This window comes from Barbatula barbatula, assembly GCF_947034865.1.
Source record: "Barbatula barbatula genome assembly, chromosome: 11".
Lineage (NCBI taxonomy): Eukaryota > Metazoa > Chordata > Actinopteri > Cypriniformes > Nemacheilidae > Barbatula > Barbatula barbatula.
Genome location: NC_136774.1, coordinates 13,764,887 through 13,782,037, shown reverse-complemented (window position 1 = coordinate 13,782,037; position 17,151 = coordinate 13,764,887). Strand labels below are relative to the sequence as shown.

At 39.5% G+C, this 17,151-nt stretch overlaps 1 protein-coding gene across 1 annotated transcript in view; it reads right to left on the bottom strand.

Annotated features, from left to right (window-relative positions):
* Nucleotides 1-71: 71 nt before the first annotated feature.
* aopep (aminopeptidase O (putative)) overlaps nt 72-17,151 on the bottom strand; it is a 62,142-nt gene continuing 45,062 nt past the window's right edge. Inside the window, exons 14-17 of the mRNA XM_079466877.1 lie at nt 12,308-12,424; nt 6,099-6,185; nt 4,732-4,887; nt 72-648 (exon numbers count right to left, since the gene is read on the bottom strand). Coding sequence (XP_079323003.1) covers nt 4,747-4,887; nt 6,099-6,185; nt 12,308-12,424 — 345 coding nt within the window. The 3' untranslated portion in view covers nt 72-648; nt 4,732-4,746. The remainder of the gene's footprint in view (nt 649-4,731; nt 4,888-6,098; nt 6,186-12,307; nt 12,425-17,151) is intronic.

The following is a 17,151-nucleotide window of genomic DNA, read 5'->3' as shown; positions in this document are numbered from 1 at the left end:
GACCGAGCTGCTCCTGCTATTTTAATCTATAACCAACACATCTTAGTCAAAGTAGAATCCTTAATTCTTTTGATCAATATTGACTGTTTATTAAAAAACAAATAGCTTTAACAATGCAATTCAAACACAAAATGTTGCCTGCAGTGTTAGAAATTCCTGTGTGTGTGTGTGTGTAAAACACTAAGTGTGAGGATAAAGTTACATGTTTGGCTAGCAAACATGCGTCGGTAGCACATATTTCTACCCCACACGTTTTCTTTTTTATCTGATGATACTGTAAGCCTAGGACCTGAGCAGCGGGTGAGGGAGCTCAGAGAATGCTGATGTCCTCTTTACCAAACACAAAAAACAAACCGTACCTCAGAGCTGCTTCAAGAACACTTTTACATGCCATACACTTAATACAATTCAGCACTTATATTTGTAGCCATATTGCATTTTATTTTTATGACAATACAAATCTATGAAACCTTTACTTTGTTTGATGTGTTCTATTTTGACCAGAAATGCTTCACGGGATTATTGGGATTGTTTATTTGGTGCATTCGTTTCTTTGACTCATTCTCTGGACATCAGTAGTGAAGGATAAAATCCTGAGACTGAATCCTAGTTCCCTGAGTTGAACCTGTGACAGGACACCAGACGAACCTGTGAAAGAGATGATTCATGTCTTAATGCATCCCAATAAAGGAATCACCCGAAAATGACAATTCTGACGTGGATTACTCCAAAGCTGTATAAATGTCTTTGTTCTGTTGAACACAAAGATATTTGGAAGAATGTTAGCAACTGCTACAAATGATGGGGCATCGGGAATTTAGAAAAGCTAAGGTTGTGGTGCACCTTTGACTCACATTTTAATTTGTTCTACTGTGGTAGTCAATGATGCCCCAGATATGTTAGTTGCTGACATTCTTCCAAGTATCTTTGTGTACTGTTCCAAGTAGACATTTATCCATGTTTGGAGCAACTCGAGTGTCAATTTTGGGTGAACAATCCCTTTAATATGCCTTTGTTCGTGTTCCTGACAAATGTTTTACTACCAATCAAGTTATAGAATGTGATCATCCACTCCGATCCACCGGAGCATGCAGTATACCCTTCTACAATATTTGTTTAAAACAGCTTGTTACACTCTGAAAAGAACATTACAGTAAATAATACAGGTTTAGATGCAATAAATGTCCTTGGAAACTATAACAAACAGTTTTGAAAGATAAGTGAAGGTCTCTTATTTTCTTCTGTTTAGATCCTCCTGTTTTTTGCATTTTATAAATGCCAAAGATAGTCCGAATAATATACTGAGGCAGAGAACAGACACATCCTGTTTCAGATGCAACAGCGAAGGTTGAAATCATTCCTGCTTTGATCTACACGTTGGTCTTTGGATCTGGAAGGGGGGCCTGTGGACCAGACTCCTGTTCCTGCTGAACTGAGCCAGTGTTTCTACAGTACTGTATTCAGCTCAGTAGGCACGGGAGGCCAGGTCCATCTATTTCTCACACATACTCCGCTCTTAGAACTTGATGGAAGCTTCAGACAAGGTTCATACGCTTCAGCTGAAGGTGCTTAGCACTTAATTTCCCTCCAAATATCCCCTAATGACATTTTAAATACAGCCTATCCAACTAATTCCATTTTTACTAGCCTTGGATGGTAATGCATCTTTAAACAGCTTCTAAATATAGTCATTCATGGCTGGCTTCATATTTAACTCGTACATCTGTCACGACTTAGAACTCGGTCTGCTCGGTCGGCTGGTCGTCCGCTAACTCAATCTGCAGAGGTCCTTTTAAGCACAGTGCTTCCTGTCTCTATTGCTGTCTTTCATATTGTACCCATCAAAGCTAAAAGTGGGTCTGTTTTTTACAGCTCTTGGAGGCAGATGTTTTGGTCCGTGCAGCTGTGCTTTGTTCTGCTTCGTGTTCTGTACGCATTTCTCAGAATTCCAATGGATTTTATCCTGTTCATTGTGGCCCGGCATTAGGACATGAAGATTCAGGAAGAATATGGGTGAGCTTCCTTAGCCTAGATCATTATTACAAACACCTCCACCATCTCAAACCCTCTTCTTCTTTATGCCATTCCAAGGACTCTGGGAAATCATTTGTTATGCTACTCGTGATAGAAAGCGCACAATCTGATCATTAGGGCAACCGCATCATACACTGCTAGGACGAAGTTTTGTTTTACTGCTAAAAAGCCTCAAAGTACATAAATCAATTCTCAGTGTGATTGGAGGGATGTGTGAGCACCACACAGGTATATGCAGAAAAATGCTTTAATGACAAATGTCCTTGTGTGCCTGCGAGACAGAAATAAGGGTTTGAAAAACAAGAGGTGGCGGTTTGACTTGTTACAATGAGCAAGTTTGTTTCTGCTTGTAGATGACACATCTACACCATCTGGCTGCAAAAAATAACTCTTCCATTGATGGTCATTCATACGTATTTGTGTCCTTAGATTAAATAAATCTCAAACATTTATGTCAACTTTTTTTCTTATCCGTTTTGTCGCAGCAAGCCTGTCGCATGTTCTGCAGTGGTATGTCATATTGTATGTGCGGCTCAGGTAATTGGTTAAATGTTTTTGCAAAAGATTTAGCAAAGATTATATCGATAAAAGCCTTTATGACTAAAACAGGTGTCGAGGAAGCATTAACTCCAAACTCAGACACCCCTACTAACTCAAGCCGTATCCATATATTAAGCTCTCATGCATTTCACAGGTAAACTTTCTGCACTTTATATCGCCAGCGAGATGAAAGAAAGAGAAAAAAGCACTTCCTCAGTTCCCCTGAGGTCTCTCTCCATCTGTCATGCTCTCATCAGGTGCAGAACTTAGCCACTGTGAACAAAGAGATAAATCACTGTTCACCAATCAGCTAAGCTCTGCACCTGCTCTGAGAGACTCCGCATGCCCGTTCTCTCACCCACGCCGTTCTCCGGCAGGGGAACGTTCGTGTCATCCGGCTGGAAGCCCCGGAGAAAGCTGTGTAGTCTTTTATTTTCTCAAGCTGCGTTAAGACTGTGCCTCTGGTTACCATAGCAGCCGTCCGAGCGGCGGTTGTGTGGTAATCCCTGGCAATGTGATTTTTATCTTAAGTCACAAATCAGCACGCCAGGAACCCACACAGCCAGCTACATGAAAGGCAAAACCTGCAGATCCTCGTGGTCTCCTACGATTGAGCACGCTCTGCTGGCTCGGCGATATGTCCCTCATTATCCCCATCAAGACGGATTTCACAGGCCTCCGAGCCCCGCTGCCCCCGACCCTCCCTGTGCTCTTATAAGAACACGGTGAAATTTCAGCCCGGACACATTTCTCAAGAGTTCTCTTTTTTACTGCGTCTGATTGTAATCTGTAAACAGGGTGTGACTAAAAAGCTTGAACCATGGTTTTCATCTTCTGAGAACTTTTAAAGTGCAATTCAATGAAAATGTCCTATAAAAACATCTGTCAGGATTCTTGTTTTCAATGCATCTTAAAGAGGAAAACAGGCACATGAGCACAACCGTTATTCACTTTTAATAGCTTCACGTGATGAGCAGCCTGGTGTGCTTCGGAACAACAAGTTTAACCTGCTATCGTCAGAATTTACCTCCCACGTTTAAGGGCACGTTTGGACGCCTCAGTGTGTACTAAAGAATTATTGACGATGGCTAGACGCTGCCCTCTGAAGACAAACTGTCTCTCTGAGAATGAAAATGCTGCATTAGCACGGCACAAATCGCAGGACGATCATTCCGACGGTTGTGATTCATCTAAGTCAAGTGACATAAACCACGACGGCGTGGAAAAGTCACCCGTCTCCTCAAAGTCCCAAAACAAATAAAACTGTCATGTCGGCGGATTAAAAGCACCAAAAAATGTTGGAGGAAGACGTCTAATGGATTTCTCCGGAGGCTGATAACTATTTAGCAGCTCTTCCGGTCGTGGTCTGTGTATCGTGCTGCTCGGTTAAATGGGATAATATCTTTGCATCAATACTCGTGAGATAGAAAGCTTTAAACTAAAGGGAGAGTGGCCCTCCCCTCGTGATAATCGTCAACTGTCTTGCACAGCTTTTAAGGGTGAGACAAATTACAAATTGTTATGTGGACCCGGGTATACCTCCATTGTGGATGACATGCTGGCGTGAAGGCAGGAATTTCACAGAGTGATATGTAAAGGTGAACCGTCGGGCGCAGGGACCCATCTCTCTCTTAAAGCCGTGTGTAAAAAAAAAAAGAGTTGCTGACACTTTTTTTCTATCTTTTCCAGGAGCACATTCCGAATTCATCATATTACAAACAGATCTCAAAGAGCTTCCTGGAAGAGTGCAGCAGAAGCAGGGCGCTCCTGGAAGAATGTGAATGTTGGGAGTGGATTTTTAATAATGTGGGAGATAAAAACAAAACGTCTTTATGCCTTCTGCATCTCTAGGGTCACAGTGGCTTCTAAAATAAGCAGCTCTTTCAAAGAACTTACATAATATGAGATTTATTATCAAAGGTGTCCATAAATATCCAAGTAATAGGATACAACATAACTCAAACATTCAGATCTGTTGACAGTGTATGTTGAGACAGCATGAGTTGACTGTGGAACCTCCTTTTATTTCCAAAGCTCTTTTCTAGTCCTAACCTGGCATTCTCATATTTCAAATGGCATGGTTTATATTGAATTTCAAAATATTGTACGTACAAAGACATTTAACAAAAGGCAAAAGATACTCATAATGAGCCCTACCTTATTTGCCTGGGCTCAGAGGATCATTTCCTCCACAACGCTGCGTGCTGATTGGTCCATGTCATCTTTAATGATGGATAAGCAGTATCGTGCTACAGCTTGCTGCCGAGCATCTTCCTGGACCATCAGCTCACCATATAAATACACACCCATGGCCTGTTATGCACACAAACACATTTTAAGACATCTTGCCGTGATCTTGAATCCTAACGTATTAGTAAGATTGGGAATGGAGAACTGGTTCTTCTTCTAAACTGATTATTCATAAAAATACAGGAACTAAAGCATGAAACTTAGTTCTTCTTGTAGAGTAACTCATTTATTGAATGATCGCATGTGTAGTTAACGCATTAAATGTAATATAAAAACAGTTTATACACCGTACATTGTTGTTCAGGAGGTTTGAAACACTTTACAAAATAAGTATTTTGATCTTAAAAATATTGGGTAACACTTTAAAATAAGGTGCTGTTTGTTAACAATTAGTTAATGCATTAGGTAAAATGAACTAATAAACCTGATAAAATCAGCATTTAGTGTTGGTTCATGTTCATTTCAGCATTTACTGATACATTAAAATCAAACGTCTTTACTATTAGTTCCATGAATTAACATGAATAACTGTATTGGCATGAACTGACATTAACAGGGATTAATAAATACTGAAAAACTCAATTGTTTACTGTTATCTAATGTTAACCAATGGAACATTATTGTAAAGTGTTACCAAATCTCGAGGTAGATTTGTAAACGTTTAAAATTAATGTTGTAGACAAAAGTATAATTGTGGCATATATAGGTTTAGAAATAATATACAGCCACGTAAAAAATGAAGATACCATTCCAAATTGTCATTTAAACAACATATCTAGATGTATTGTGGCCATTCAAGTCCAGTGTCTGTTGTTTTTCAACAAAATCAAACCTCAGGAGTGACAAAATCATCCAAAAGCAATGTGAAAGACATTTTCTTTACTTTTCCTAAACACTTACAAATATTAGTATTGTGTTTCTTAAAAGTGAATATAAACTTGCATTATTTGCGGTCTGTTATTTTGACTTGTTTCTGCAGCTATCATTTTCTTCAAATAGAAACAATATGTTTATTTAAAATTTTGGAATTTAGAAATATTGTTAGTAGTTCACAGAATGAAACAAAAATGATAGTTTGATGAGTTTGTACTCACAAGTACAATAGTGTAGTGTTTATAAATTATAAAGCCGATGGCATAAAATTGTTAAACTCGATTATTTGATGATTCTTTAAAAAGAACTAAGAATTATTCACAATGCTTATATCTAAATTGGAATTTCTAAATGTTCACCATTCCCATCGTTACTTATAAATATAAAAATGAGTGATAAACCTGGTCATGGATCAGAAACTGCTCAACATCTCTGTATGCCGCTGTGTATTTGTGCTTGACCACCAGTTCACACCAGCGATGTCTCACCTAATGAGAAAGAGAAAATGTGAATACAACAAGCAGCTCTAACATTAATCTTACATCACCGCCTGCAGGAATCACCATAAGAAATCTGGTGTTTTTTTGTGTATTTTAGTGATAAGGCAAGCATAAAGACATGAAATATAGAAGGAAATATATAAGTATAAGTAAATAAGCAGCTGATAGATGAGTGTAACATCTGCATCTGTTTCTGAAGACTTATGAAACTCTGGCACATACTTCTCTTTCTCTCTCTCTCGTATAAACGGAGGCTGTGTTAGTGTAGCAGAGCGGGGAGATCACTGACTGGCTCCGTCACCCTCTAGCACTCACACAAACAGTGACATATAGACACGCTCCTCCTGTACCCAGTCATGGGATTTTCCCTAAACCTCACGAAAAACGTCTAGTAGCCTTTGAAATATCACATTTGTCGTCTGATTGATTTCATTTGTCACACACACACATATTCTACAATATCTATTTGAAACTCTTTGATGTTACCCAGTAAGTATATTTCTGAGAAACAGTCCATTGATAACACATTCCTCTATGGGGGCTTTTTATCTAGTGTAAATACACCTTTGCTTTATGTATTTGAACTTTCTCTCTCTCTCTCTCTCTCTCTCTCTCTCTCTCTCTCTCTCTCTCTCTCTCTCTCTCTCTCTCTCTCTCTCTGTTTTTGCTGATGGTGACATGGTGGGCTATACATCATAACTAAATTAGCATGACAATGATAAAACGTTAATAAAATCGTTCTCTTTGTACAGCACCTCCCTCTATCTCTCTCCCCCCTACACACACAGCAGGGGTTTAATTGAAGCTGAATGGATGGGAGATCGCAGGGCCCGAAGGTGGCAGGCGGTTTAATGATTAATGAAGTAAGGTTGGGGGAAAGTGTGTGTACTGTAATGTGTAATGTTTGGTTTAAGACAAGGTGTGAACTTACTCAGGAAACGGAACCTTCCGATCGCAAATCATTATATATCGAAGCAACATGTTTAAATGTCACCACATGTATAGTAGCAATGGCATTTTAACTCCCCCCGTCCTTGACTGCCGTTAGACCTTACTAGCTGTAGCAAATATGTTGGCATGACAAATAAATAAGATTATAGCACCTCAGTTTGTGCTAAACACACACACAAAAACCAGAATTCCCGGCAGGGTCACAGAACCACCCGAAACCCACAGTGACGACAGTCCAGGCCACATGCTAGAAAAGCACACAGGCTTTAATTAGCAGTATAGGGCAGATCCGGCACATGCACACGCAGAATAACAGACCTTGCGTGTTTGTGTGCCGACACAAGCAGAAAGCACTGCGCGTGTGTGTGGAAAGGTTACTCCAGGCAGGGTGTGGTAATAGCAGACTTGATGAAACAGTGGCTGTTGTGACTCTCTAATCTAAACTCCCACAACAGGAAGACATTTCGTTCACTCAGACAGTCTGACCTACATTAACCTCACCTCAGGACACTTGGGGAATTCAATAAACTTTGCACATAGCAACAGGTGTCTTACTCATTAAAACTGATGGGAAGAAAAGATTTGAGCAGTGTGAGTGGAAAAACTGAATTGTCCAGATGATCTGATGTCTTCTTAGTATTCACACTAAAAACAAATAAAAAAAAGTAAATTGAGAACATTTCAAACATATTTTAGTTTTTTTATTTCCCTTTTATAGGTGTGTGTTTAATTATCGTTTTCGATAATTCTGTGAACTACTAACAATATATTCTTTAAATCTTTTTTTTATATTTGCATTTATTTGCAGCAAATGAAAACTGGAGAAACAGGTCAAAATAACAGAAAATATGCGCTGAATTTTTTCAGACCTCAAATACTGCAAAAAGACAGGTCCTTCATATTCACTTTATGATCATTATGGAAAGTTAAAAAAAATTGTTTATCAGTTTAGTTTGATAAACTTGACTTTATCACAATTTTCATGTGTCTTGTCATGCTTTCAGTCTTTCGCATTGTTGTTGGATGACTTAATAATTGGATTTTGTTGACACTGGTCTGGAATGGCCACAATACATCTAGAAATGTTGATTAAATGATAATGGTCAAAATTTTTATGCAGCTGTATTTGCCATATTTGGTATTGTCCTATGACATACGAGTGTACAGGATGCATGCATATTCCGAACGTAGGATGCGGGGGGCAATGCCAGTTTTATGGATGTGACATGACGTGACAATGTTTTTCATAAACCCACTACTTTTCTCATTTGACATTTTGTTCACTTGGAAATACATCAAACTACGTCATTAAAGACATTCGCTACTCCCGGGTCAACGGTTGTTCATAATATTGCGACGTTATGTGCTTTGTATAGTCCCACTGGTGAATGAGGAGGTGTGGCTTTCGAAAGATCTCTGAAGGAAGAGTTGCATCTTTTTTCATGCGTTGTTACTGCTAGCCTCTACGAAACTGACTAGCCCAGCTTAAATGAGTGGTCAGTATGCCTCATCGGGTGACCCCTGGTGCCCATGCTAGATTCAAGTAACATGCCCCGGGCATCACCGATTACACCATGCATCCGTGAGAGCATTTCTGTGTGCATGTTCATGTATGCCCGCAGTAATACATTTTGGAATGTGCTGTGTAATTACTGCGTCTCTTGAGAGAGAGAGAGAGAGAGAGAGAGAGGGATATACGCGGGAAGGCACACTGCAGCTGTCCTGCCTCAGGGGTCTCCCCAGGAATGTAGCTAAACTCTGATCCCCTTCACAGCTGCTGGGTCCGTACGGGGCACAGGGGAGGGCACGCCGACAAACGTCATTTCTATTACAACATTACAAACCTGTAACCGTGCACGAACATGAGCATTTTCTAACCGTCACGTGCACGTGCTAATATAGAAAAATGTGCCTTCTGGAGGAAGTTAAGCCGGGCTGGACACATGGTGGCATTATGCGCACACTGAGATGGATATAAAGACTAAAGCGGTCTTACGTGGGCTTCCTGATGTAATAAATGGCAGGACCGCAGAGGCTCCATCATAACCAGATTTAATCGGGTCATCTATCACCAGTGATTCAATATTTCAGAATATGTGAGGAGCTCTAGCCTCTCAAACCCACTAAAGTCGTAATGCTCAGGGTGGGTCATGCTGCCCTCCGTGCTGCACATGTGGACGATTAGTTTGTGGAGAATTAGTAGTTTATTTAGTTAACATTTGTGATGTTGTTTTAAATATGGGTTGGAAAACCGCAGGGACCGGGCGATATAATGCGATGTTGAGATCCGGATCATGATCTGAAAATATTATTGATGCAGTGTTTACAGACTCACACGTTTTGATAAATGATGATCTTTTTATTCTCTTTCATCTCAAAGTAGTATGCTCAAATATGTTTGCTTAACTCCAAGTGTTAAGACCGTAAACTAATGCTACTCTGGCCTACATTGACTTCCATTGTATGGACACAAAAACAAGAAAGAACTTCCAAATTTTGTGTTCTTCAAAAGACCGAGTCATATACAGATTTTTTATGATATGAGGGTGAATAATTGATGACGGCATTTTTAGGTGAACTATCTCTTTAATGTGCATTTTAAAAAATAAAATCACAATGAAACCTGGTAGTTATTGCATTTCATGCTGACGCAGTTGCACACCGTTCACTATTGTTCGGTTTCCTCTACAGAGGCCAATAAAAGGCTTTTGTAATGGGTGGGTGTCACCATCAGGCATCTCATTCATCAGCCCATATTACGACTTATGTTTTTGTTCTGTATACGGCTTTAGGAACACATTTTACAACCTCTCACTTTCTGGCTGATGGTCCGTGCGAACCTTGTGGCCGAGCTTTGCTGTGATACAATACGTTCTGTGTGCCTGACCGACAGATGGTACTCACGCACGAGTCCTCACATGTAACAGCATACCACATCACGTAGCCCCCATGCTTTGCCTGTGCTCGCACGACATACGCACTATACACACCGTGCCAAGGAGTGAAAGAAAGAAGTGCTCTTCTCTCCTGACTGGCATATCTAATCTCACCGGAATCCAATCCAAATACTCTTCAAACACCTCTAAAACTCATACGCAGGGTTGTGAAGTGACATAATGTGCAAGGGGATTTTGACCCGTACTTATTAATTAAACCAGTTCTGTCATCTTACAGTCAATCTACAGATGCTAACCAATGGATATGTGGATGGTTGCTATGCAGTTGCTAGCACATTGGTGGTCAGACTAGCCACCTTTAAAGTCTCTACTACTGTGGGTCCTTAGATATGAGTCCCTTCTTCAAATGTACGTTTTTTCAACCCGTTTTATCATCCGCCAGACAAAAATGACACGTCTGATCTCTTAGAAAAGTAATGGCACACCCCTCGTCGACAAGCCACATGGATTGAGGTATGATTGATGTCCATAGCATAAGTAGTGCAGAACACACTTAGGTCAGGGTTTGTTCAAATCCCACATCCCGAGCATGAGCAATACTAAGCAAGCACCAGTAATTATGAAATATCCATAGAAAAGCCGTGATTCATTTTTTGTGTGCGAACAACACCCAGTCAGGACCCGGGCAGACTAAGCGGCGCCAACCACACCTCTTTTTTTATTGTGACCTTAAAGCAATGTTCACGCAGAGCTAATAATTACGCATGGCTAATAAGGATCGGCTTCTATTTAAAAACATGAAAATTAGGTGTCAGCGTCGACGTACGAGAGAGAAAAAAACGCTAAATGGCCACATCACTTCAGGGGGGTAAAAACAGCTTGCAGGGATGAGAATTAATTCTGTCTGGAAGAAAAGTGAGGGAGAAAAGCAAGCAAGAGCGGTAGGATGGAGGGAGGAGCTTGTGGTAGTAATAACCCGATTTATTTTTAGAGGGCCCTTTGTTTTTCCTGGAAAATCTTGATGAAATCCTCCCTTTGGGCCCCGGTTTGAAACTAACTGCGGTAGTCTGGGTCTTACTGTGGTCACCGTTCCATATTATCTTACATCTTCTGTCCTGCCAAATAGTGCTTCATTTCAAAGGAACGTTGTTGTAGGTCACTGCTGCCCTGCCAAATTTTGCTCCCTAACAGAAGCTGGCCTCCTCTGAATTAAATAAGAATCACAAAGTGGCCTAATTGGCTGCCGGGACAGTAATTGAACCAGGAGGTAAATACCACAGAGGTTACCGATTGGTTAAAGACGATTCTCCAAGTTAGAGTCTAAGGATGAAAACGTTCTTTATAATCAGATATCGTCTCTTGCTCTCTCCTGATACGGCCAGGCAAGATTACGTTTCAGGGAATTCAAGTAGACATGATATTTTTGAAACCTCTCTATCTAGAACAAAATGATGAGATTAATTAAAATAAATAAAACCAAGTTATTCCCCGGGGTAAAAAAAGTAAATGTCAGCGGTACCAGTGTTACAGTATACAAACGTATGAGAGCAAAAAAATGATAAGACTGCTGGATTGGGTTTTTATTCAGCTGTTGCTAGAGACATGGCAAATGAGTTCAGCCTGCACCTAAGTCAATATTTGAAAAGGTGGAGGAGGAAACAGCCAACAAACGAAGGAATTGTGGAATAAATCAATTGTGAAGATGTCATTTCTACTCAACGGCTATACAGTATGGAAGATTTTCTATGAAACGACGCCAAATGGATTATGTGCAAAAATAATGATTGTTTTCACTGAACTAAAGTCTTTAAAGGGGTTGCAAAAAGAGTTAGCTAGGTTGGGCAACGTTACTTATGCTTGTCTCTGCATATTAGGTGAGGGGAAAAGGCAAATTCACACTGATTCAACAATTGCGTCTGGTGTTGGTCAGGGTGTGCTGGTGTTTGTTAGAAAAGTGTGAATTAGCCTTAAAATCAATTATTTTAAGCTTCAGTATTGCTTTTCTCCCATAATCGTACATTTTTGTACGATTTACATCATGCACATTCGTACAAATTAGCCACCTCGTGAAATATTTACAAATTTCCATAAGATCAGGCTGAATATTATAATGGTACCAAAGCTACTTGTTAAACCGTCTGTTGTTTCCTAACTGAGTTAACTAAAGATTCAATATACTTGATGAGACCACAAAAAAGTAGACAAAATAGGCCCAGGCAAATCGTTTTATATGTACTGTAAATATATAGGAGTGTTGTTTACCTCAGCATCTCGGGCCTGTAGACCATACGTGTTATGGAGATGCCTTAGGCAGGATAGGCTCAGCTTTGGTTCTTCTAAAAGAAACTCCAAAAGCAGGACCAACTGTTCTGGATTCAACTGAAACAGAACAAACGCAAAAGAACGATTAAGACACCATGTATTAAATATAAAGTGATATTGCTTAGAATTTCTAGATATGTATGGTCTGTGAAATTCTAGCAAAATCAAATCTCAAGAGTGGCAATGTGAAAGACTGACAGCATGACAAGACATGAAAACGGTGATACAAATCAAGGTTATCACATGCACATTTTTTTACACTTTTTCTAAATACATGAATGTATGTTTGTACTGTATTTCTTAAAAGTGAATATTTGCAAAATACAGAGCATCTTTCCTGTTATTTTGACCTGTTTATCCATTATTCCTTTTCTGCAAATAAATGCAAAAAGAAACAATATTTTTGTTTGAAATTTGGCAGATATTGTTTGGTAGTAGTTCACAGAATAAAACAAAAATAATCATTTTACCTAAACACATACATGTTAGTAGTAAGTAGTAGTTAGTAGTCTTTGAAATGGTCTCTTTAATTTTTTGTTATTGTTGATAGCGGCAGACAAGTGCTGAGTTTTGTAAGTAAATTGCATTCAGTGATAAATCCAATCTGCATACAGAAGAGGTGTGTTTGCGATGCCAATTACTGTATCAGAAGGATTTACACGATTTCCGTGTAAAGTGCCTGTTTAAACTGGATTTCACATGCTCTGCGAATAAATTTGGCGCCACAGGTGTGGATGAATGACAACACCAGTTTACACCATACTTTTCACAAGTCTGAATCATAATCATGATAAAAGAGGTGATCTCATGCAATCTAACAAATTAAGACAGACTTTAAGGAAACATTCCAGATGCCTTTAAAAATGACATTCACAAAAGGGTAAATCAATGCTCATGCAGCGTTCTCTTTGGAGAGTATCAGAGAGCTGAGCAGGAATAGAGAAGCACATATTGAGTCGAAACTCAATGCAAAATGCATTCGGGAAGTGGAAATAACATATACCCATATTACCCCTCCCTCAATGTTTCCTCTATTCAATGTTGCTCTGAAATTCTTTAGACTAAACGAAAAATAAAGAGGAAAATCACTTTTCTCCGAAAAGCAAAGTCTGCATAATGGTTTACAGGAGCTCTTTGGGAAGTAAGCTTGGGAAAGATGCTCTAATGCCTTAGTCTCCTCTTGCAGTACGGAAATCAAGCCTAAACAATTGCATGAAATGGTTACTATATTTTCGGGGATAGTGTTTTTTTTATTCTTAGCCTGCTTGCTATTGTCTTCACCCATCCTTCAGTTATTAAAATCTCATATTCCAAGTGAGAAGAATGAAAAATAAGCAAGTCATAGCAGTCTTCAACAGGTCGAAATGAAAAGCCTCATGTGGCGTGCGTTGCCATGAGATTATAGAAAAATTGTGCTGGCCTTTGAAGGAATGTATGAGTCAGCCTCATAATGTTTGTGGATAAACATTTATAAAGGCACTAAGTGAGTCAGAGTGAAATTGTCAAAAAGAAATGCTGACCTGATAGAATGTTTCGTAATACAATACTGTACATTTTAGTGCCCCATGTTTTAAAATCATTAGAAATAAAAATCTGAAATATAACTACTGTGTAACATTAAACTCATCAGTCGTATCTTAAAACATTTTTCCACACTTGCTAGCCTTTGCAGAGTGATTTAATTTAGGCTAAATTTGCAACACCACCACTTATTCTAGAATGTATTTTTTAATTTATTTATCATACACATTTTAATTAATAGTATTGTACTGTATATTGCAACATATTGCTAGAAAATAAAACAGTATAGTCAAAATACTATATAAATTGAACCTGATCTAATCTTAGAAAATCTTTTGCTTTCTGGCGATAGCGCTAGTTTGGTTGTTAACTCGGATTAACTAAATTCTAAAGGTTAAATTAATATTTCTTAACTTCTGAATGTAATTAATTCATTTAACACCTATTTATATTGAAAATCAAATTGGTGATGTTTCTAAACATTTGATATATCCACAGAGCACAAAATCATTGCATTTTACCTGTCCTTTTGATTGACAGGATCGTCCCTGATCATCGTCTGTTTTTAAACTATCAGCCGATAGGGTGAAAAATCGCTTTTATCAACCGATACCGATTATTGGCCGATATATCGGTGCATCTCTAATATTTCCTTTAACAATTGAATGGGGTTGACATTATCTGAAGGTTAAACACCTAATTTCACTCACCATTTCTTTGTACCCTATATGCAAAGTGCCTTAAATTAGATGGTGAATGTGTATGGATGGAGTCCCAACTGAAAATTCTCTCCTGTTGCTATCGTCTCAAACTGGCAAGACTGATGTGGCTGGAGAAGGAGACAGGAAAAGAGGGATGGTAAAGAGAGCGCGAGACACGTAGACAGAAAGAAAGAGAGAGAGAGAGAGAGAGAGAGAGAGAGAGAGATTGCTGGCAGAAAGAGTGATGTGGTAGGAGATGGGTGGTGGCAGGCCTGCTATTATTACTCCATTATCACATCAGGATCTGTAGAGCACTGATGCACAGTCTCCTCCCTTCTGTGCCATTTCCCTTTCTCTCTCCGGCCAAGCCCAGCACACACACACACACACACACACACACACACACACACACACACACACACACATACACACATACATACATACATACATACATACATAAAATTAACAACAAGCCGCTGCTTAGCCTGAACATTTCTCATTCAAAGCTCCAACTGTTTGAAATCAATTACACGTAAAAATGCCTTATAATGAAATAAGCAACAATCTTTTTCATGAGCATTTTCAAATCACTACTTGCAGACGTCACTTTATCAACAAGTTGATCCGTTGAAATATCCTTCCCTAAAATGGTTAGGAAATTTAGGGCTGCACCCCGCCTAACCAAACTCAGTACTATATTTGTCTACATTACTGAAAGAAGGAACTATTTCACTCTTGACTGCTCTGTGGCCATTCAAGGCCTTCAGAGAATCAAAACTCGGGACAAAATAACCACGTCAAATAAAACCAAAATTATAGTAATTTGACCGTGAGAAACCCAATAAAATCGCCCAGCTTTGAAGAATAAGCGGCAAGGGTCAACCGTTTTCCTCGCTCAGATCCACTGTGAAGGTTTAATGCGGTGGAAAGAAAAGTTCTCACTTTCGCCCGATAAGAGGGTGCAGCGCCTCCGTCTGTTCTGTCATTAAGGGGCTATTCACAGGCCCACCCAAGATCATCGCATCCACCGCCTTGAAAGCTGAGAGGAATTTAAAGTCATAAAAGACAAAGGGGAGAGGAAAACCCTCCTCCACACTCAATTTGCCTCTGGGAATGTGCAATTGTTTCAAAACGGCAACAAAAACCTTTCCACGCGGGTGAACAATCAAACCCGCTGCGTCTAGCTCCACTCGCCTTGTCAAAAACAGGGCATAAAATAAAGCGAGGTGATCGGCTATCTGGGGGAAACACCCTCTCACAATACATCACTTAGTAAAAAGCAGAACGGGGTTTTCCATCACTTGGTTGCCATCCAGTGCATTGACCCAAAGACAAGTCAACAGAAGTGTGTGTGCAAAGAGAAGATTTTGATGTGAAGAACTAGATAAAGGTTCAAGAGTGTTATCTTTGGTCATTTCAGCAGGAGGAAAGGGTGAGCATCTCAACTGCGAAAACAAACTCAAGCATACATACAGATAGAGCAAAATGAAGTGGATAAACTATTTCTTTATCACACGTGCCTCTGTGAGAAGTACGGATGTCCAGTCTACTGGAAGACTCCCTCCACATGCGCTCGGGACCGTGTTTGGTTTTCCTCTGCCCTTCTTCATTTCTCACCACTTGAAAGACTCTTTTCATGCCGTGTCCATTAAAGCCATGGAAAAGTCAGCAGCACGCAAATAAACAGAACGAGAAGCCTAATGAAAAATGATGTACTTTTAAATCAAGCTCGATTACTTGAGGAAAGCTTTTCCTTTGCCCCATTTCAATCTACTCTGTTGTGGAGTATTCCGCCACTTCTAACAGATTATCCTTAATAACGGACTTCGTCGTCTCCAAAAACCCCATCAAAGAAAGCAAAAAAACAACATTCAGGCTGTGTGCAGAGGAGAGAGGATTTTTCACTTTACCAACAGTCTCAATCTCCTAAGGGGAAGAAAATAGCACGAGGACAGTGTGGTGGGTAAAGAACAGTGACTCATATGTGCTGAGATTATGTTTCTGCTTGTGGAAAGTGAACGACACACCCTGTCACCGTTATTCCTCCACGAGCTACAGGCAAAGCAATGCTCACATCTACGGCTGCTTTCTCATGCCTTTAAAGCGACACTTTGCCTGAAATATCCCAAATATTCTGTTATCATTTGTACATACTTTTTGACTTTCTTTCATTTGTGGAACCAAAGGTCCCTTTTGTTGAAATCATTTTCAGTGTAGTAAGTAGAAACTATTTTGATAATAAATAGGGACTGGAGCTGTCGAGCTTCACATTGACAGAAAGCATCCTAAAAGTGGTGTATATTCTTCTGAAGTTCTGAATCTTGAAAATGACACAGAATAGCAACCAATACATTTTTGTACATTGTGTTTTACAGAAGAAATAAAAACACAAAATGTTAAGGTGATTTTTTTAACATCACCATAGAAAGATGAAGCTAAAAGAAATATTAGATTACTAGTATTTTTGTTTCAAAAACCCTAGCGGGGACCTTACAGCCGTCTGTGCGTTCCTGTACAGGGGAAATTCCCATCATGTGGGACACAATTAGAGTAACAATGTCC